Source organism: Myotis yumanensis, unplaced genomic scaffold (assembly GCF_028538775.1).
Source record: "Myotis yumanensis isolate MYYU_CA2020_CCGP unplaced genomic scaffold, mMyoYum1.0.hap1 SCAF_2, whole genome shotgun sequence".
In the NCBI taxonomy this organism is placed as follows: domain Eukaryota; kingdom Metazoa; phylum Chordata; class Mammalia; order Chiroptera; family Vespertilionidae; genus Myotis; species Myotis yumanensis.
The window spans coordinates 159,791,033-159,813,357 of record NW_027223753.1 but is presented as its reverse complement, the minus strand read 5'-3'; the positions used below and the strand labels follow the sequence as shown (position 1 = coordinate 159,813,357).

Here is a 22,325-nt window from a genome sequence, read left to right as displayed (position 1 = left end):
TGCAGAACCTGGACCTACTCCTTTGTCCAACCCTATCAACACAACTTTCCATCTACTCTCTAACATCAATCTCTCCTTCTCTACATCCTGCTGGATTTTTCTGTCACTGGCTGGAACCCTCATCATAGCCAGTCAATCCCAACCTATTGGACCATCTAACTAAACTCTCTCTAGAAATTTGCAGCTCCTTGCCAGACCTCCTGCCCATGGCCCTGACCAGAATCCAGGCTACACCAAGGAGCCCCACCTTCTTAAGCCCTTTTGAACTCCTATATGGGAGACCCTTCTTGCTCAACCACCATCTCCCTACTGATCCTCCTCCCCTGGGTTCTTATCTTCCATACCTGTCCTTACTCAGGCAGCTGCTCTGAGAACACATGGACAGGTTTCTGCCCAAGCCAGAACGGACCGACCAGGATTCCCGAGGACCAGCCCTTCACCCTAGTGACTCAGTCCTCCTTAAGAATCTACATCCAAAACCCTTGGAGCCTAGGTGGACGGGACCTCACACTGTAATCCTCACAACCCCCAGTGTGGCTAAGCTGCTTGGCGACCCGTCATGGCACCACCTCTCCAGACTCAAGAGGACCCCAGAGCAGCATGACTTCTATAAATGTGAGGTGTTGGGCCGACTAAGGTCTGCCTTAGTTGCCCTCCCCCTCTTCCCAGCCCTGAGAAACCTACACCCACCCCCACCCACTTATGTGTGGAGGTTCAAGGTCCGTGTTGCCTCCCAAAACTCCAGAGCCCACCCTGCCCCTATGGATATGCTACCAGACCAGTAATCCAGTAACTGGGGGACAAGTCACTTGGAACTGTACCCAAAACCACACCGCAGCCAGTCCCACCAAAGCCAGCCCGGGTACCTTCTTTTGGTGCAATGATACCTTAAGCAACTGCATAAACTCCTCTGACCCCAGGCCTTGCCTCATGGTCACAGTAGTTCCCCAACTAACCTTGTATGGAGAGTCGGAGCTCACCTGGCTGCTCCCTTCAACCTGCTCCCAGGCCCACCGGGCCGCCTTCCTCCCTGTCATGTTAGGGGTGAGTATCGCTACCTTGGTAGGCCTTGTCGGGGAGGCCCTCAGGAACAGTCTGGTCACTGCTCAGGACTTTAATGACAAGCTTCAGTTAGCCCTGGAGTCTACTACTGTCTCTTTAGCCTCCCTACAGCGACAAATAACATCAATAGCCCAAGTAGCCCTACAGAATTGGCGCTCCTTTGACCTTCTGACTGCAGAAAGAGGAGGAACCTGCATATTCCTTCAGGAAGAATGCTGCTACTACATCAACAAGTCCAGAGTAATGGAGCAAAATGTGCAAAAGAACTACATGCAAGGCACTCCCGGGACAACTCTCTTTTCGGCTGGTTCCAAAGCCCCTTAGCTACCTGGGTCCTTCCCATGATAGGGCCCCTGATTCTCATCTGTGTTTTTTTTATCCTAGCCCCCTGCCTCCTCAAGTTCATCCACTCCCGGATTGTGGAGATGTCACAGGTGACTGTAAACCAGCTCCTGCTCCATCCCTATACTCGGCTGCTCTCCCACCTGCCTCTACCTGACCCTGACCTTTAAACCCCGCCCTCGTCATCCCTGGTCAGCAGGAAGTAGTCAGAACGAATCAGCATGCCCTATCACCAAAAGGCTGGGATGTTAGGTCCAAGGGAAGCTCAGGAGCAGATGCATGCCACCTTAAGGCAGATGGTGATGGAGATAGTGGACCCTCCCTGGAATTCCTAACAGGTCAACATGCTGACCCCCGCGGCAGGAACTTCATCAGCTGAATACCGTGATGACCCCCACGGCGGGAACTTCCTCAGCTCATACCCCCCACCCCTCACCAAACAGCTATATAAAAAGAAGTGCCCCCTTCCCTGTTGGCACGAATTCACTGGCCCTGCCTTTGGGGCCCATGGGTCTCTCCCGGGAGTGCAGATTAAACCTTCTCTTTCCCTTATCTGACCGGCATGATTATCTTTGTTTTCCTGCATCACAAACTTTACAATTAGTAGTAAATAAAGGAATCCTACTAGGTACCTGGTGGTGTGTTTTAACATTTTCCATGGATTAAATCCTTTTAAATCATCTAGCAATTGTTTTGCCAGTTTTGCAGGAGATATAATCTCATCATGACTATTCTGAATGGCTTGCACATGTTTGTGTAGCCACACTAGGTCTATACTGATATTATTATGATGCCATATTCCCTGTAGGTGCATTTTGATTTTACTCCAATCCCATAGAGAACTGTTGTAGCAGGGTGAAGTCACACAAATATATGTAAATGCAGCATGACACTGCAGTTGCTATCTAATCTTGATACTTTCTAATTGAATACTTAGTCCTATTACTACAGCTTCCAAAGCATTTAGCTTTGTTTCTAGTTTTTTGTCTATATCTTCTTGTTCATGAAATATAGTCAAAGAAACCAAGATGGCAGCATAGGTAAACACTGGAGATTGCTGCCTCGCACAACCACTTCAAAAATACAACTAAAAGATGGAACGGACATCACCCAGAACCACAGGAAGGCTGGCTGAGTGGAAATTCTACAACTAGAAGGAAAGAAAAAGGCATACCGAGACTCAGAGGAGGCGCAGTGCGGAAGTAAAATACTAAGGTGCGGAGGTGCGTGCGGAGCCGGCTGGCAGCTGAGGGCACAGTTGTCTGTTTCAATTGGGAGGGAGTCTCAGGCTCTGAGCTCCAGTTCCGGGCGAGTCTCTAGGGACCCAGACTCATATGGGAGAAGCGGGACTGGAGAAGCGGGACTGTCTGGCATCAGTCGGAATTCGAGGGCAGCTTTCTCTCTGAGGTTTGCAGCAGTTGCTGGGACACTGAGAGGCAGAGCCTCTGGGGACAGGACTGAGAGCATCCATAACTGCTCGCTCCGCCCGCCCTGTAGATCCCCTGGGACCCGCCCTGCCCCCAAGCCTTGCACAGAGGCATTTGCGGGATAGCCTCAGGCAAAGGCTAGACTAGCACCTCCCTAGAGGACAGAAGTTCTCCCACTGCAGACACAGCTGATTCTCACAGCCAGTTGGCCTGGAGATCAAATACCCCTAGTATTACCTACAACAATCAAGGCTTAACTAGAACAAGACTGCGCACAAAGACCACAAGGGGCTGCACCAAGAAAGCATAAAAAATGCGGAGACAAAGAAACAGGACACAAATGACAGAAATGGAGGATATAGAGTTCAAAGCCACACTTTTAAGGTCTCTCAAGAACTGTCTAGAAGCCACCGATAAATTTAGTAAGGCCCTCGAAAAGACTGGTGAGACCGTTGATAAATATAGTGAGATCCTCAAGAAATCTAATGAGACCCTCGATGTTGTGATAAAGGACCAACTAGAAATTAAGCATACACTGACTGAAATAAAGAATATTATACAGACTCCCAACAGCAGACCAGAGGATCGCAAGAATCAAGTCAAAGATTTGAAATGCGAAGAAGCAAAAAACACCCAACCAGAAAAGCAAAATGAAAAAAGAATCCGAAAATACGAAGATAGTGTAAGGAGCCTCTGGGACAGCTTCAATCGTACCAACATCCGAATTATAGGGGTGCCAGAAGAAGAGAGAGAGAAAGATATTGAAAACCTATTTGAAGAAATAATGACAGAAAACTTCCCCTACCTGGTGAAAGAAATAGACTTACAAGTCCAGGAAGCGCAGAGAACCCCAAACAAAAGGAATCCAAAGAGGACCACACCAAGATACATCATAATTAAAATGCCAAGAGCAAAAGACAACGAGAGAATCTTAAAAGCAGCAAGAGAAAGAAACTCAGTTACCTACACGGGAATACCCATACGACTGTCAGCTGATTTCTCAACAGAAACTTTGCAGGCCAGAAGGGAGTGACAAGAAATATTCAAAGTGATGAATGCGAAGAACCTACAACCAAGATTACTTTATCCAGCAAAGCTATCATTCAGAAGTGAAGGTCAGATAAAGAGCTTCACAGATAAGGAAAAGCTAAAGGAGTTCATCACCCCCAAACCAGTATTATATAAAATGCTGAAAGTTATCCTTTAAGAAGAGGAAGAAGAAGAAAAAGGTAAACATACAAATTTTGAACAACAAATACACATCTATCAACAAGTGAATCTAAGAATCAAGTGAATAAATAATCTGATGAACAGAATGAACTGGTGATTGTAATAGAATCAGGGACATAGAAAGGGAATGGACTAACTATTCTTGGGGGGGAAAGGCGTGTGGGGGGTGTGGGAAGAGACTGGACAAAAATCGTGCACCTATGGATGAGGACAGTGGGTGGGGAGTGAGGGCGGAGGGTAGGGTGGGAACTGGGAGGAGGGGAATTATGGGGAGAAAAAAGAGGAACAAATGTAATAATCTGAACAATAAAGATTTAATTTTTTAAAAAAAGAAATATAGTCAAAGTGGTCTGAGTCATTTCATTGACAAACTTTGCATTCTTGATGCTTTGGGTCTATGCAAGAGAAGCAGTCACAGCAAACACAATAACAGTAACTAGGGTAACAATAGCAAAAATAATAAATCCCAAAGAATGCTTTTCCTGGGATAGCTGATTGTGTAATTCCTGCAATGCCTGGAGGCCCGCATCATGATACTATTTTCCAGTTATATTGGTAGAAAGCATAATAAAAGAAGGCTGCTTAAAAATGAATATATTTTCATTCAGATTATGCCGGAAACACAGCTGGTAAGGTTACATTGATGGCATTAGACAGCAAAATGGGTGTCTAATCTGGTGATGTTCACATTACCAGTCAACAATACATATGGGGGCTGGACACAGGCTCATAAGTCATAGCAAGGGCTCGATGAACATGCTCCTTTAATATCAGCTAAGAAAGAGCCAGTAAAATTAAGAAAGTCAAGGGCAGCGGCTAAACACCAAAGATCCTTCTGCAAACCTCCTAATTCCATGGCCAGGGCGTTACCCACAAACCCTCCTGGTGACATAGTCTCGTGGATGGGGATGTTTAGCATTAAGCCTATGAGACCAATCCAAAACATACAAGTCAGAGCCAGAAATATTCTATCTCACTGGTACAAGGTTGGTACAATCTTGCCATTGAGGAAATGCTCCCAGCTCAGTAGTGGTGTTATTAGGACAGTAGGGGAGCTGGGGAATGTTTATCAGATACCATCGGGTGCCTTGCCTCTATAGGATGTCTTATTTTCTTGGCCAAGCTGTAAACATCCTGAAGTCCCCTTTTTAGATAAACAAATAGGGAGCTCCCTACTAAAGCCATTATAAGTATAATCACCTTGGGAAGAAGGAGTTATGTGCTTGTCGGAGCTACCCCCAATCATGTTGGTGTTGTCAGTAAACACTGGTACTGATTCCCCAGTTCAGGTGGCTGGATTGACCACAGGGGGGTCTGGAACATATGTCCAGTAAGTTTCTGCTGCAGCCATACTTACCTGGCAGCTGACAAGTGCCATCATAACAACAAAAAGGGTTGAGGGGGTTACCTGACCCCCCTGTTCTTTCACCACTTGCCGAGCATCAATGGTCAGCTTCTTCAGTTGACCCCATGGGGGGACACTACCTTCTTGGGTGGTCTTGGTCACCTGCCTTCTGCTCTTCTTCTTCTTTGGGGTCGGTGGCTGAACTGGCATCATCACGGATGGTTTGATCTTCAGCTTCTTGAACAGCAGGATGAGCTGTTCTCCTAGGTCCATGGTGGTGATTCACTGCTCACTCTGGCACCCAGATGGGGTTAGACCAGGGGTGGGCAAACTTTTTGACTCGAGGGCCACAATGGGTTCTTAAACTGGACCGGAGGGCCGGAACAAAAGCATGGATGGAGTGTTTGTGTGAACTAATATAAATTCAAAGTAAACATCATTACATAAAAGGGTACGGTCTTTTTTTTTTTTTTTTTTAGTTTTATTCATTTCAAACGGGTGGATCTGGCCCACGGGTCGTAGTTTGCCCACGGCTGGGTTAGATGCACATTCTGGAAAGATACAAACATGGCCTCTTCCCCCACATCATTACTGGATCTGACACTCTCCATTTTTTTTTTTTTTTGGTTTTTTAATACCATTTATTGAATAAATCAATCTTTTCACTACTGTTTAAATATCACTTTTATCACCTACTGTAGTTCTAGCACATTTATTTCTGGCCCCTCTATTTTTTATCTCTCTTTATAATACTTACTGTTTTCTACCTTGAATTTTAGTTATGTACATATCTTTTTTTTTTTCGCTAAAAGTATTACAAAGGATATTACATAAGTGTCCTTTTTTCCCCCCCACCCTTGACAAACCCCTGCCCTCCCTTACCCCCCAGTGTCTTATGTCCATTAGTTATGCTTATATGGATGCATATAAGTCCTTCGGTTGATCTCTTACTCCCATCCCTCCTGTCCCCCAACCCTCCCTGGCCTTCCCACTGCAGTTTGACAATAGTTTGAGTCAGCTCTGCTTCTGTATCTATTATTGTTCATAAGTTTATAATGGTCTTTATTATCCATGAATGAGTGAGATCATGTGGTATTTTTCCTTCATTGACTGGCTTATTTCACTTAGCATAATGCTCTCCAGTTCCATCCATGCTGTTGCAAATGGTAAGAGTTCCTTCTTTTTTACAGCAGCATAGTATTCCATCATGTAGATGTACCTCGGTTTTCTAATCCATTCATCTACTGATGGGCACTTAGGCTGTTTCCAGATCTTAGCTATGGTGAATTGTGCTGCTATGAACATAGGGGTGCATATATCCTTTCTGATTGGTGTTTCTGGTTTCTTGGGATATATTCCTAGAAGTGGGGTCACAGGGTCAAATGGGAGTTCCATTTCCAATTTTTTGAGGAAACTCCATACTGTCTTCCATAGTGGCTGCACCAGTCTGCATTCCCACCAGCAGTGCACAAGTGTTCCTTTTTCTCCACATCCTCTCCAGCACTTGTCGTTTGTTGATTTGTTGATGATGGCCATTCTGACAGGTGTGAGATGGTACCTCATTGTTGTTTTGATTTGCATCTCTCGGGTGATTAGTGACTTTGAGCATGTTTTCCTATGTCTCTTGGCTTTCTGAATGTCCTCTTTTGAAAGGTGTCTATTTAGATCCTTTGCCCATTTTTTGATTGGATTGTTTATCTTCTTTTTGTTAAGTTGTATGAGTTCCCTATAAATTTTGGAGATTAAGCCCTTATCAGATATGACGTTGGCAAATATGTTTTCCCACGAGGTGGGTTTTCTTGTTGTTTTGTTGATGGTTTCTTTTGCTGTGCAGAAGCTTTTTATTTTGATGTAGTCCCATTTGTTCATTTTCTCTTTAGTTTCAACTGCCCTAGGAGCTGTATCAGTGAAGAAATTGCTTCGGCATATGTCTGAGATTTTGTTGCCTTTGGATTCTTCTAGAATTTTTATGGTTTCCTGTCGTACATTTAAGTCCTTTATCCATTTTGAGTTTATTTTTGTGTATGGTGTAAGTTGGTGGTCTAGTTTCATTTTCTTGCATATATCTGTCCAATTTTCCCAACACCATTTATTGAAGAGACTACTTGGCTCCATTGTATGTTCATGCCTCCTTTGTCAAAAATTAATTGAGCATATTGGTTCGGGCTAATTTTTGGACTCTCTATTCTATTCCACTGATCTATATGTCTGTTCTTGTGCCAGTACCAGGCAGTTTTGAGAACAGTGGCTTTGTAATACAGCTTGATATCTGGCATTGAGATCCCACCTACTTTGTTCTTTCTCAGGATCACTGCAGCTATTCGGGGTCTTTTTTTATTCCAGATGAATTTTTGGAGAGTTCGTTCTAGATCTTTGAAGAAGGCCATTGGTATTTTAATGGGAAGTGCGTTGAATTTATAGATTGCTTTGGGTAGTATGGACATTTTAATGATGTTGATTCTACCAATCCAAGAACATGGTATGTTCTTCCATCTGTTTATGTCTTCCTCTATCTCTTTTTTCAACGTCCTGTAGTTTTCTGAGTAGAGGTCTTTTACCTCTTTAGTTAAGTTTATTCCTAGGTAGCTTAATTTTTTTGGTGCGATGGTAAATGGGATTGTTTTTATAATCTCTCTTTCTGAAAGTTCACTATTGGTGTATAGAAATGCCTCGGATTTCTTGGGGTTAATTTTGTATCCTGCTACATTGCCAAATTCATGTATTAAGTCTAGCAGTTTTTTGATGGAGTCTCTAGGGTTTTGTATGTATAATATCATGTCGTCTGCAAATAAGGACAGTTTTACTTCCTCTTTTCCAATTTGGACGCCTTTTATTTCTTCTTCTCTGACACTCTCCATTGACCTGTTTGTAAATCCTTTCATCGTGCTATACCGGCAGATGCCATGGCACCAGGAGCTTGACGCCTCTCAGCTCCTTGTGACTCCTGCAACTCTCAAAGTGAATCTTTACTATTATTTACTGACCTTTAAGATAGTCTGTCTGCTACTGGAATTGCCTGCTTGACTAAGGGCAAGATGTGTATCTAAAATTGAATAAAAAGCTACCAGGGCCTGGGCACTGGTAAAGCCCTGTCACTGGAGTTGGGCTCTCCACCTGGCCCATTATAATTTCCAAATTCATATTTCTTGTCTAGTCTCATCATTTGTGCACGGCCCTTCTTCAGGTCCTGAACCCTAGCCACGCAGGTCACAGCTGTCATATCATTCACATCTGGCATCTTGAATGACGGACACTTGGAGAAGAAGATTCTCCTAGAGCAGGGGTGGGCAAACTTTTTGACTCGAGGGCCACAATGGGTTCTTAAACTGGACTGGAGGGCCAGAACAAAAGCATGGATGGAGTGTTTGTGTGAACTAATATAAATTCAAAGTAAACATCATTACATAAAAGGGTATGGTCTTTTTTTTTGTTTGTTTTATTCATTTCAAACGGGCCAGATCCGGCCCGAGGGCCGTAGTTTGCCCACGGCTGGCCTAGAGCCATGGTCGGCAAACTGCGGCTCTCAAGCCACATGCGGCTCTTTGTCCCCTTGAGTGTGGCTCTTCCTAAGCCTTAGGAGTACCCTAATTAAGTGAATAACAATGTACCTACTATATAGTTTAAGTTTAAAAAATTTGGCTCTCAAAAGAAATTTCAATTGTCATACTGTTGATATTTGGCTCTGTTGACTAATGAGTTTGCCTACCACTGGCCTAGAGCAAAAAAATGAAGTTCACCGGATAGGTGGGGGGAAAATCACCAAAAAGATGAGAAAAAAAATCACCTAAAAGTTGTGGAAAAAATTGCAGCATTCAAAGCCCACGCAAGCTGCACAAATCACAATCTGTAAATGGGGTGGGAACATCTTTTTTAGCAAGGTTAATGGGGAAGAATTAGGTTAAAATAGAAGAAAATTTATTGTAGACTTTTGGTTTGCATGCTCAAGGATAAAGGAATTAAAGCGTCAGAAGGTATTCTCTTACAGTTTTTGCATATTATTATAGAACATATTCCTTGGTTTCCAGAAGAGGATACATTAGAGGTTGAATGTTGGGAAAGAGTGTGTCAGAACTTGGAAAAAGCTCATCAGCAGGGGAAAAATTTGTTTCTCCTTGTGGAACATGGTATTGCATTTGCTAGAGCTGTTTAGAGAGGCAAAAGAGGATAAACCTCCTCCCCTTGCAACCTCCACTCCTAAAGAGGAGCAAAAAGACACATTGGAGGAACGGCCTTCATGCCCCACTCCACCTCCATGTCCTAATCCTGAAACATTTAATTCACCACTAATAGAATCACCTATGCAAAGAGCTATCCAAAAAGGATTAAAGGACATGACGGTGGAGGAGATACTTGCTTTTCCTATTAGCTGACCCACATCTCCCAAATCAAATAATAACACAGCATGACAAATTTGACTTTAAATTGATAAAGGCCTTGCGTGAGAGCATAGTACAAAATGGTCCTACAAAAATGCTCTAATTGTGGAAAAAACAGGACATTTCAGAAAAGAATGTAGGCAACCAAGAAGGACACAAGGTGGCACCCAAGGGAAAGGCGTGAGCATTCTTCCTCCTGAATCAAACAAAGGCAGGTTCAACCTCTTTATGTCCTAGATATTAAAAAGGAAATCATTGGCCGTGTATCTATTGATTATTATTTTATCTGTTTTTGTTGTTTATTGTTAGGTTATTAAGCATGACTTTAATTTAATTTAATAGAAAAGAAATAGTAGATGGCCAGGCCATTACTAAATTTCCCCAGAGCAAACAGAATATAGGAATGGGAAGAGAGAGAATATAAGTGGTACAGGTGGCCAAAAGCACAGATAGAAGCATAGAATTGAATCTATTAATTAAATATGCCTTGTATTTTACTTAAAATATATCCTTAAAATGTGAAAGTATTACTAATCTGAGTAATGTTAAATATTTAATTTGCCACCTAAAGTTTGAGGCTTCCTAGAGTTTAAAATTCAAATTAAGTTGGAAGAAATTATATTATTGTAATAACAAAATACATAAAGTATAGAAATTCATTTTTGAGAAAAGTAATTGTTATATTTTCTCTGGAGAAATTAGTAGTTCAAAATATATTGTAATCCTTATGTGTACTACATGTGGCAAAATTTCAACCTAGAATATAATAATTTATTAGCCTAATTAAAAAAGAGGATTAATTCTATCATCTGAACCAAATGTTTAATATCAACTTTTTAATACTAAAGCTGGTTTAAATTTAATTGATATCTCTTAGAATAATTACAAATGTATGTTAATAAATGCTAGTCTAAAAAATGCTGGCTGTTTACTTTTAATTATCATTGGAAAATTAAGGATTAAATATTATATAGTTTTAATAATAAAAGACAGGACATACATTTTAAAGGAAAAAGAGGAAAAAGTTCTATAACAAGTAGCTGAAGGTATATACAAGTTAATGACAGAAAGAAAGAATTTTAGAGTGAAAATGCATTTTTAAAGGCCATAAAAAGAAGTTTTGAAAGAGAAATGAATTCTAAAGTTAACTATTTGCAAAAGTTGTAAAAGGGTCATAAAATCTCAGGGAAGTTTAAACAAAGGCTAGTAAAGTTCAAAGTGAAATTTGTATACATGTGCAAATGAGCACTAGCCAAAAAGAATGCCCTTTAAAAGTAAATTTTAAGCTTAATAAAAAGGATAAATCTTAAAATCTCTTCAGCTAATATTTACAAAGTAAGCTAAAAGTTATTGTTCAAACATTAAGTCTCATCATTAATGAGACACCATAAGTAAAAAGAGAGTTTCTTTTCATGTATATATGGCAGTATTCGCCAGAATCAAAATAGCAACAAAGTGTGTTCCTCTCTTTAGAAGAAAGAAAAAAGTTTTTAAAAGAAACTCCCTAAATGTAGCTTAAAGATCACTCTGGAAGGAAAAAAGGGAAATGCCCTTCAAATATTTAGAAACTGTAATTAAAAGTCAATATATTAGGCCTTAAAAAGTATAGAAATACAAAAAGAGTTGCCTTAAAACCCTAAATGACTTTTTTTTTTTTTAAATATATTTTATTGATTTTTTACAGAGAGGAAGGGAGAGAGATAGAGAGTTAGAAACATCGACCAGCTGCCTCCTGCACATCTCCCACTGGGGATGTGCCCACAACCAAGGTACATGCCCTTTGACCGGAATCGAACCCGGGACCTTTCAGTCCGCAGGCCGACGCTCTATCCACCGAGCCAAACCGGTTTCGGCCCTAAACGACTTTTTAGAAGTTATTAAAGGACATTAATTGTTTAAGACCTTATCTAAAAATCTCTATGGAAGGAGTGACAAATTTGTTACTCAATTAAAATGACTCAGTGACACAAGCTGTCATTTCCAGCAATTTTGTAAAAAGTGGAAAATTCAGCACACTGCAGGATTTCCAAAAGGCTCTTAATATTATTTAACACAAAAAAGGGGGGGATTATGAAGAAATCACCTATAGCAGACTACACCAAGCCTTAGTTACTTGAAATTTTTTCATTTGTAATGCCGATGGCAAGACACCCGTAGAAATACACTGGTGTCAGAATAAGCCAAAGGAAAATGGTCTGGTTAAATGGAAATATCTTGAGTCTGGTTTATGGAAGGGCCCCCATCCCCTGTTAACATTTGGTCGAGGATACGCTTGTTCATTTCCAGAAAATTTCTCCAGGCCCGTGTGGGTCCCCGCCAGAAATATTAAATTTCCCTCCCCCACTAAGCCATGATGTAAAAAGTCATGAATGGCACCTCACTGAGGAAGAAATTAATTGGCAAAATTGTTAAAGTAACTACCCCACCAGTAGCAAACTTAATAATAGTTTTTCCTTTGTGCATTGGAGCCCCTATGGGTCTGCGTACAGTAACAATAGCAACTTAAATGGAAGGGGACCACATTCTATCTATATGTTGAAGCTAGTCACTCCATCTCATGGCATAGAGGAGGATTTGTTGGATCTCAATTACAACATGACAATTGACCCCTACAAAATACACAATGGAAATTAGCTGCTGCGCTTGCACCTATTAAATGGTATAGTTTTAAGAATAGCTCAGATAATTCCATTTGTACCTTATGGGTAACTCCCAATAACAGTATTTGCCACCGCCTGTGTATTTGATCCTTTTGTACTCCTCTCAGGCCCCATCCAGATGCGCCTTAATGCTACAAGCCATCTGTATGAGGTGTCATGCACAGGCTGCACACTATCCCATTGTATTAATTCTACATTCCAAAAAGATTCCCTCATGATTTTAAAACAACCTGCTTTCGCTTGAGTTCCTACTAACCTAACTGAGTCTTGGGGATCTCATCAAACCTACCAACTGTTACATGATCTGGTAAAAATCTTAAAAGGACAAAAAAGATTTCTTGGAATGTTAATTGCAGGAATTTGCCCTCATAATTTTACCTACTTCTGTGAGCATTGCTGCTTCATCCATGGTACAGGTTGTTCAAACTTCTCAGTTTGTACAACAAGTTAAGGAAAATGTAACTAAAACCTTATCTATACAACAAAGAATTGACAGCTAGTTTGAGATAGAATTATCAGCACTAAAGTCTACAGTCTTGTGGATTGGTGATAAAATCCACAGCCTAGAGCACAGAATATCCTTGTAGTGTCATCATAATATTTCCCATATTTGTGTTACCCCCATTCCCTATAATTGTACCTTACACCATTGGGAATCAATAAAAAAATAACCTTCTTGGTGCTTGGGGTATAGGTAATACAACCCTTGATATTTTAGAATTACAATAGCATATTATACAATTATTTCAGGCAAACTTACAAACTAATACCTTAGATGCCTGGCAACAATTTAAAGAGGACATGAAAAAATTTAATCCCTTCCACTGGATCTCCTTACATTTCCCTCACAGCATAACCACTATTGCTTGTCTCATTATTCTTCTTATATGTTTATTTCTAGTCTGCAGATGCGGAATGAAGAGTCTTGAAAGGACTCGAACCCTTTAGGCGGCATTCACTTGTCAAGATTTATTAAGGTAAGAAAAGGGGGAGATTCTGGAAGCTATCCATTGTCTACACTATCAGGAAAGTATAAACAAGGAACCCAGAAGGCTGATGAACCTTGAGCTTTGGCAAGGGCCAAAGCTATGCAATGATTGTTTAGTCAAGACAATGGTGGTTCAAGCAATTTTCTGACCTAATAGTCTCAAGTGAATCTATACTAATATTTACTGACCTTTAAGATAGTCTGTCTGCTACTGGAATCGCCTGCCTGACTAAGGGCAAGATGTGTATCTAAAATTGAATAAAAAGCTACCAGAGCCTGGGCACCAGTGAAGCCCTCCACTAGAGTTGGGCTCTCCACCTGGCCCCTTATAATTTCCAAATTCATATTTCTTGCCTAGTCTTGTCATTTCTGTGTAGCCCTTCTTCAGGTCCTGAACCCTAGCCACGCAGGTTGCACCTGTCAAATCATTCACACCTGAATTTCCCATGTTTTACACCCAATTCTTACCTTAAGCTCCTTACCTTACTTCTTGAGTTCTTTGTGTGCACAATCCTGGAGCATTCCCCTCACCTGGCTAAGAGTTCCCCATTATTCAGTTCCCAGTTCTGGGCACCAGATATAACTTTTCTCCCTCTGGACTGCAACCAGATGGCCAGAGAGAGGATGACGAGTCCTGAGTAGGGGCGATGGGGGATTGAGAAAAAGAAAGAGACAGACACAGAGACAGTAGGGAAAGGTGGAACCAGTGGGACACTGCCCTCTGATAGAGGGACAGCGACCCAGAGCTGCTTCAGTGCGTTTATTATATACAGCATGATTCAAGGAATTTTACTAGAGTTTAAGACAAAGGAAATTATGGGAAATCATGGTTACAGATCAAGCTGCAATTCTTCATTCTTGTGGCTTCTTTGTAATTGTCACTCCTGGCTGAGCCTGGATAATTGCATCTGTTCCTTGTGCCTGGCTGACCTTAGATAATGAAACCCACCCCCTGGCACCTGAGCTAATGATCAGGCTGACAACACACTTGCCTCTGGCATGGTATGTTTTCAGGATGTTGCTCTGCCAACGCCACTGCCACTGGATTCAGCCGACAGTCGGCTCATGTGCCTTCCCAGGCACTCTCTACAGTACACACATATGTTTTCAGTTCTCTTGGGTACATATATGGAAGTGGAATTGCTGGGTAATATTAGTAACTCTATGTTTAACTTTGGGGGAACCGCCAAACTTTTTTCCATACCATCTGCTTCCTTTTATCTTCCTACCAGCAACGTCTGACAGTTCCAATATCTCTACAACCTCACCTACACTTGCTATTTCTCTTTACTATTTTTATTATGGTTTTAAAAATTCTAGTGGGTGTGAAGTGGTTGTAATTCATTTTTTCTTTCATTTTATTAGCCAAATTTCAATGAGTGTTTTTGTCATTAATATCAGTTTTGCTTACATCCTGCTCATTACTTAATTCACTACAAACTGGCTCTCTCTCTTCCTACTGTATTGAAAGTATACTCTGTGATGGGACATTCATGACCTCCTAATGATGGAATCCAGTGGTTCTGTTTAGTCCTGTCTCACAGAAAAATGCTCTCTTCCCACATCCCAGCTGTGCTTGTCCATATCCAGTGCCACCAGTTTCCTAAATTTGAAGCCCAAAAGCTTGAGGCATCTCCATGTGCTTTATTCAGCCTTGCAAGGAAATCTCATACTGAGTCTGGACAAGCGCAGTCCTCCTTGACTCTGCCCATTGCTTTTGTCTACTATACCTTCCTATTTAGATCTTAACATTTAATAACTGGACTATTGCAAGAATCTCTCATCCTTCCCACACTCTGTCATAATGTCGCTATTTTAACCATCCCCCTACTCAAAGTTTCTCAGCCACTCCCAATGCCAATAGGATAAAATCCAGACTCTGTGTTCTGATTTCAGAGCCCTCCACAAACCCTCACCTAACTAACTCTCCCACCTCATCTCTCATCTGCAGTGGTAAGACTGGCCTACTTGCTGTGCGTCAAGTCCCACCTCCCTTGTCTGTGCCACTTCTCCTTCCTGATAGGTCCTCATCCTTTTCTCTGTCTTAAACTCTCTACCAGCCCCGGTTCAAATCACACTTCCTCCATCCAGGATGCCCCTGACCTTGGTTCGTGCCTGCTTCTCCCACCTTTGAAGCTCCCTTGCACCAGTGTCCACTCTTCTAATTCACCACTTATACCACCCTTCTGTATACTACTTTCCACTGGCTTGGTTTGGTGAAATTGATCCCACTCATTACATTTGCAAGATCTGGGGATAATTATTACCATTACTCTGTAAGAATTTAGAAATTAGAAAAGCATATTGATTTCTGCATAACCACTTATGAAACAAATACATAACAAAAGATAGACTAAGTCACCTTTTTGATTAGCTCACTACTGGCCCCATCCTTCTCAGTCTTCAGACTGAAGGTATCAGTAAATAAATAAAAAAAAAAAAAAACTGCTTTCCAGGAGAGAGCTGGGGAGGGAGGTGTTGGGTGAACATGACTAGGAAAGGAGGATCTGGAAAAGACCCTTCTGTAGCACTTACCACCATCTGATCACTATATATTTACCTGTTTATTTGATTGTTGTTTATCTTCCCCAACCAGAATCTCACAGCATGAGGGTTTGGACTTTGATTATTGCTGTATTCGCATAGCCAGATCAGTGACCAGAATATGGCAGGTGTTCGTTAAATATCTGAGCGGGTTATTGTTAAAAGAATGCCTTGTTGGCAATACTCCATCAAATACATTGGGGCAGAGGATGTTGTAGTCAAGGGTATGATGTCCATTAACCTTAATAGGTATATCCCTATTGCAGAAATACACATTGTTTGTCTTCAAATATTTTATGTTTTATGTTTGTTACTCCTTTGACCATTGTTTTTCAAGTTGCAGGCTGTGACCCATTAGTGCAGTGGTTCTCAACCGTGGCTGCACATTAGAATCACCTGGGAATCTTTTTAAAATCGTTATTCCTGGGCCTCATACTCCGGAAATTCTGTTTCTTTGTTACTAATGTTGTGGCCTCACCCCATTAGGATTTTAAATCAGGATTTTAAAAAGATTCCCAGGTGATTCTAATGTGCAGCCAAGGTTGAGAACCACTGCATTAGTGAGTCATAAAATCAACCTAGTTAGTGAGACCAACATTTTTTTTAATTGGACATAATAGGTAATTTCAATAAATTCAATAATAAATGTAAGTATTCTGTGAAACTTTGCAGGAAAAGTTTTTTTTTCAGGGTAAATATATTTCATAAACTTTTCAGGTATATCTGTGCATGTACTGAGCCTAATATAAAATGTATTTCTTAGTGTAGGTCAGAAACATTTGAAAGTTGTTCTGGGACAAAGCATTTGACTCAGAGGTAATAGTCTTTGACATGCAGAGCTGGAAACAGTTAAGACATTGGGTCCAACTGTTGTGGCTCAGTGGCTGAGTGTCGACATATGAACCAGGAGGTCACGATTTGATTCCCGGTCCGAGTTTCAGGCTCGATCCCCAGTGTGGGGCATGCAAGAGGCAGCCGATCAATTGATGTTTCTGTCTCTCTCCCTCTCGCTTCCTCTCTGAAGTCAATTAAAAATACAGTTTTAAAAAAATACATTGGTATGAATGGACTCAAAATGTAAATAGGTAATAGGATATAATTTCCTGACTTCAAATAAAGAGGTTATGATGCAGCAAGAGATCCTGGCTCTCTGCGATTGGGGAGCCTGAGAGAGAAGAGAGTGAAAGGGCAGGCTGTCACTCACCTGGGTACCTCGGTCCTATTCCATCCCCTGTTTCTCAGATAAGCTGCCTGAGTGAGTGAGATCAATTATTTTTTTAAATATATTTTTATTGATTTCAGAGGAAGGGAGAGGGAGGGAGAGATAGAAACATCAATGATGAGAAAGAATCATTGATTGCCTGCCTCCTGCACGCCCCCTTCTGGGGATCAAGCCTGCAAGCCGCGCATGTGCCCTTGACCAGAATCGAACCTGGGACCTTCAGTCTGCAGGCCGACACTCTACACACTAAGCCAAACCAGCTAGGGCAAATCAATTATTAAAGCACTGACCCTAGAGCAGTGGTTCCTAACCTTTTTTTGGCCATGCCCCACCTCAGTATCTCTAAAACCTGATGTCCCCCCACTCCCTGTGACATATAATTCTTATTATTCAAAAAGTAAACTCATATTCACGTGGAGGAAGGCTAAAAGGCCATTAACTTGCTTTAAACAAGCTTCCAAAGAATATGGCATCAATGAAAGAGAAAAACAAAAGAATGAAAGGACAATTGAAGTACTGAGGAAGAAATCACTAAGAAATTGTTAAAAAATAATAATAATATGAAGTGATTTGAAAAAAATAGCAAATAAAGTTTCAAAACATAGAGAACTGAAATGCATAAATATGTCAAAATATATATTTATATACTTTGTATAAGGCCCCTAGAACCAAAGGAAATGCAAAAAATTCACTGTTAATAACTCATTCTAAAATTGCCCATCCTAAAAATGAAATTGCCTCCCTGTGGGGTGTGTACCCCCATTGGGAACCACCGCCCTAGAGGCTAGAGCAGTGGTCGGCAAACTGCGGCTTGCGAGCCACATGCGGCTCTTGGCCCCTTGAGTGTGGCTGTTCCACAAAATACCATGTGTGGGCGCGCACGTACAGTGTGATTGAAACTTCCTGGCCTGTGCGCAGAAGTCAGTATTTTGTGGAAGAGCCACACTCAAGGGGCCAAAGAGCCTCATGTGACTCGTGAGCCGAAGTTTGCCACCCACTGGGCTAGAGGGATTAAGGAATACAAGCTCATCCTGTGCCTAAATTCACAGTAGGGCTGACCTATACAGTAGGCACTGTGTTTAGGGCCCCTGAGCTTTTAGGGGTCCACAAAAGTGGTTTAGTTTCTTTAAAAAAATAAGTTTAATCCATCCTCAATTACATTCATGTTTATATCAATGAAGTTGCAAAGTACAAGTTTAATACTGAATAGAGTAAGAGGCCCACAAAGGCCAAAGTGCCTGGGGCCCATGAGAGTCCTAAGTGGCTGTGGGAACCAGGGGTTTCAGAAGCATGAGATGCTTGCCGAAAATGCAGATTTCTGGGCACCCTCTAGAGCAGGGGTGGGCAAACTTTTTGACTCGAGGGCCCCAGTGGGTTCTTAAACTGGACCGGAGGGTCGGAACAAAAGCATGGATGGAGTGTTTGTGTGAACTAATATAAATTCAAAGTAAACATCATTACATAAAAGGGTACGGTCTTTTTTTTTTTTTTTTTAGTTTTATTCATTTCAAACGGGCTGGATCCGGCCCATGGGCCGTAGTTTGCCCACGGCTGCTCTAGAGCCACAGAATCTGGCTCCCTTGGGATGGGCCAGGATTTACAGTCTCAGCAGACATCTCAGGTGATTTAAATACCAAAAACAGTTGAAGAACCTCTGCCCTGGAGTTGACCACCATGACCTATCACAGGCTCAAGGTGGGCTTCTTTCAGCAGGGGATACTTGCTGGGGTCAGTTTGCCCTTCAGATTTCCTGAACTAAACCTGGGCTGTGCCCTTCTTGTAAATTTTAGCTCATTTTTTTTTTTTAAAGAGAGACTATTTTTGTTTTAATCCTCACCTGAGGATATGCTTTTTGATTTTTAAAATTTTATTTATTTATTTATTGTAGAGCGAGAGGAGAGAAGAGAGAGAGAGAAACATCGATGAGAAAGTAAAACATCAATCGGTTTCCTCCTGTATGCACCCGGACCAGGGATCGAACCCACAATCTCAATATGTGCCCTGACTGGGAATCAAACCCGAAACCTTTTGGTACTCAGGACGACACTCCAACCGATTGAGCCACCCTGCCAGGGCTCAGCCGAATAGTATTACTACTCTGAGGATCCTCTGATGCTGTCATATGTAATTGTGGTCTTTCTCAGCAGTGGCCTGTGTTCATCATCAAGCTCTCCTGTATTTGCCCTTGAGGATAAAAATGTTCACCACCACATGACATTTTCCAAGTCTTTTATTCAAAAAGCAGATAAGTGACATATTTCTCTTGATTGGGGATAACTTAACATTTACTGACTGGATCATTGTACCTTGATTCAATGCACCCTGATATTCAGTCTTGTCCTAAGTTAACCAAACCACTGGAGGAACAGCAATAGAGAGCGGGCCTCTCCTTTTTTATTTCTTACATTCATCGTCAAGCCCTAATTAAGATGCCAGTGCCCAATCCCCTTACAAAACAAACAACAGCAAGAGAAATGTCAAGATATCTGTTAACGAAGCAGCCACTGTGGCCCTCTCAGCCACCTACCTCTACTTGAAGGGCAGGTGCTGTTCCCCATGGCCAGGGAAGAGCAACCCTGGTGTCAGAGTGCACCATCTGCACAGGCTTTGCTTGGGCATCAGCTCTGATCTCAGCCCACAGAGCTTCAAATGAAAACTAGGATAGGAACCAGAGCCAGAAAAAAAAGTGGAGGAAATATAAAAGTGGTTCGCAGATTAGCTGAGATGTTCCTGGATTCATAACATTCATCTAGAGGCCATGTTCTGTCATGAGAAGAACAGAGGCTTGATGACACAGGACCTGATTCTGCTGGCTGTGAGGGCCGTTACCTAGATGACTGACCTCAGGCAAGGAAACTGCTTGCACTCTGAGCATCAGTTTCCTCAGCTTTAAAATGGGGATATAATTCTTACCTCACAGGATTGTTTGGGGAATACAATTAGCACTGTATATGAAAGCATCTATTATACTGTCTAGTACAAGCTAAGTGCTCAATAAGCAGTGTTTGAGCCTGAAATTTACCTAGGGAAAAGTTAAGAAAGAAATGTTCCTTTACCGTCCAACAGATACTGAGTTAGCAAATTAGCATTATATTTCATTCCTTTGGTGTGTATATTTGATTTAAATCATCAAAAGCTAGGCTGCCAAAGAAAATATGCCATTTAATAATCTTAGAATTCATTTCATCTTAACATAATAGAGGGTTTCACACTGAAAATGTAGCAGGCATTATCCTACTGTTTCCACTGGGACCAAATGTGCACCAATGAAAAGTTATAAGAAGGCAGATTCGGATTCAACATTAAAAGGACCAACTGGGGCCTGGGCTGCTGTGCTGCACAACTCCAGGGGACACGATTCATCTACGCCACAAGGCAGACCACAGGCCTGGGCTGTGCAGGGCCCAGCTGCACTGCAGTCCCAGAGCCCCAACTGGAGTCCTTGTCATGGGCTGGCTCATGAAAAACGAAGTTCCCTATCATGGAATCTGTTCAATTTAAGGCAACATGACAATAAGTCAAGGATGTAGAAGAAATGGTTCCTACTTGGATAAGAGTCTGATTAGACCTTTTCAGTCTTTTTGTTTATTTGTTTGTTTTTTTGTTAATCCTCACCCAACCAGGGCCTGGGCCGGGGAGGAGCCCGAAGCCAAGCTACATGCCCTTGACTGAATCGAACCTTGACTTAAATGTGCAACTTTTCATTGGTGCACATTTTGTCCCTTTGGTCCGCAGGCTGACCCTCTATCCACTAGTCAAACAGACTGGAGGGACCTTTTCATTCTTACTTGGTTTATGAAACATTTCTGGAAAATCCATTGGACTTCAGATGCAGGCCTCAGTCCAGGGATAAAATAAAATGAATAAGACACCATCTCTGCCCCAGGAAAGACAGCAGTCCACTCAGGAAGTTGTGCTCCCCACAGTAATATGGCATCCTGACATGGTAACAGCTGTCCCCTTCAGTGGCAGCTGAAATTGCATAGCTGTGCCCTCTGCTTTTAAGATTAAGGCTTTCCTTTTTTTCCTAGAAATATAAACCTGTTCTTTTCTTCTACAGATTTGATGTCCATGGTTGTGGACACACAGTTGTAATTAAAGTAATCTAATTTAAATTCTCAAATGTATTGATTTCAAGAAAAGGTCGCTGCAATTATGAAAGAGACGCTGAAGAAAGTCTGACTTCAGTGACAAGGATCCTTTGATCTTAGAATAAGTGGTTAAGAGAAAAAAATCTAAAACTTGTTGTGCATAGTATAGATTAGCAATTTTGAACTGGTGTGCCGCAAAAGTTTATAGAACATGCAATACCTGACTAGTCAGGAACGCTGACCTCATTTCCGTTAGATTGTCAAGTAAAAAAATGACAACAGCCACCCGGCTGGCGTGGCTCAATGGTTGAGCATCAACCTATGAACCAGGAGGTCACGGTTCAATTCCTGGTCAGGACACATGCCCAGGTTGCAGGTTCAATCCCTAGTGTGTGGCGTGCAGGAGGCAGCCGATCAATGATTCTCTCTCATCATTGATGTTTCTCTCTCTCCCTCTGCCTTCCTCTCTGAAATCAATAAAAATATGTATTTTTAATGACAAGAGCCAGCACAAAAACTGTGAATGAATCAAACCCATACCATTGGTTTTTTTCTGTCAGATCGGCAAAAAATATATTTTTGTGTGTGTCACAGAATTTTAGTAATTAGTTTATGTATGCCATGAGTTGAAAATTACTTGTGTAGATAAATAATGTCTTCTGTGAAGGATACCAAAATGTTATCTTTTAAAAGTAATGAGGTATTCTGGGTAAGCCTGGTAGTCATAAAATACCACAAATAAACTTGGAGTGTTCACATTATCTGTGACAGTATCATACAGGTCAAGAGGATTTTGAGGATTCTTTGGAGGAGGCACAAGTAATGAATGATTTCCACGTTCGTACAATCCAGTAAGCACACGGACATAATACATATGCTTTTTCCCATTTGCATCTGGTCTGGAGTAAGTATCATTGGCAGAATAATTGGCATTGACAGCAAAGTAGGTTCCCTTTCCATATGCCACAGCTGTGAAAAGAAAAACAACATTTTTAAGAATTCCAATTTGTCTATAATTTGATGTATTGACTCAATATG

General features: G+C 41.5%; 1 protein-coding gene across 2 annotated transcripts in view; it reads right to left on the bottom strand.

The window, feature by feature from the left end:
- Nucleotides 1–19,408: 19,408 nt before the first annotated feature.
- LOC139003905 (protein mono-ADP-ribosyltransferase PARP14-like) overlaps nt 19,409–22,325 on the bottom strand; it is a 65,163-nt gene continuing 62,246 nt past the window's right edge. For both annotated transcript variants that reach the window (XM_070406333.1, XM_070406334.1), the window contains one exon: nt 19,409–22,256. In XM_070406333.1, coding sequence (XP_070262434.1) covers nt 21,967–22,256 — 290 coding nt within the window. In that variant the 3' untranslated portion in view covers nt 19,409–21,966. The remainder of the gene's footprint in view (nt 22,257–22,325) is intronic.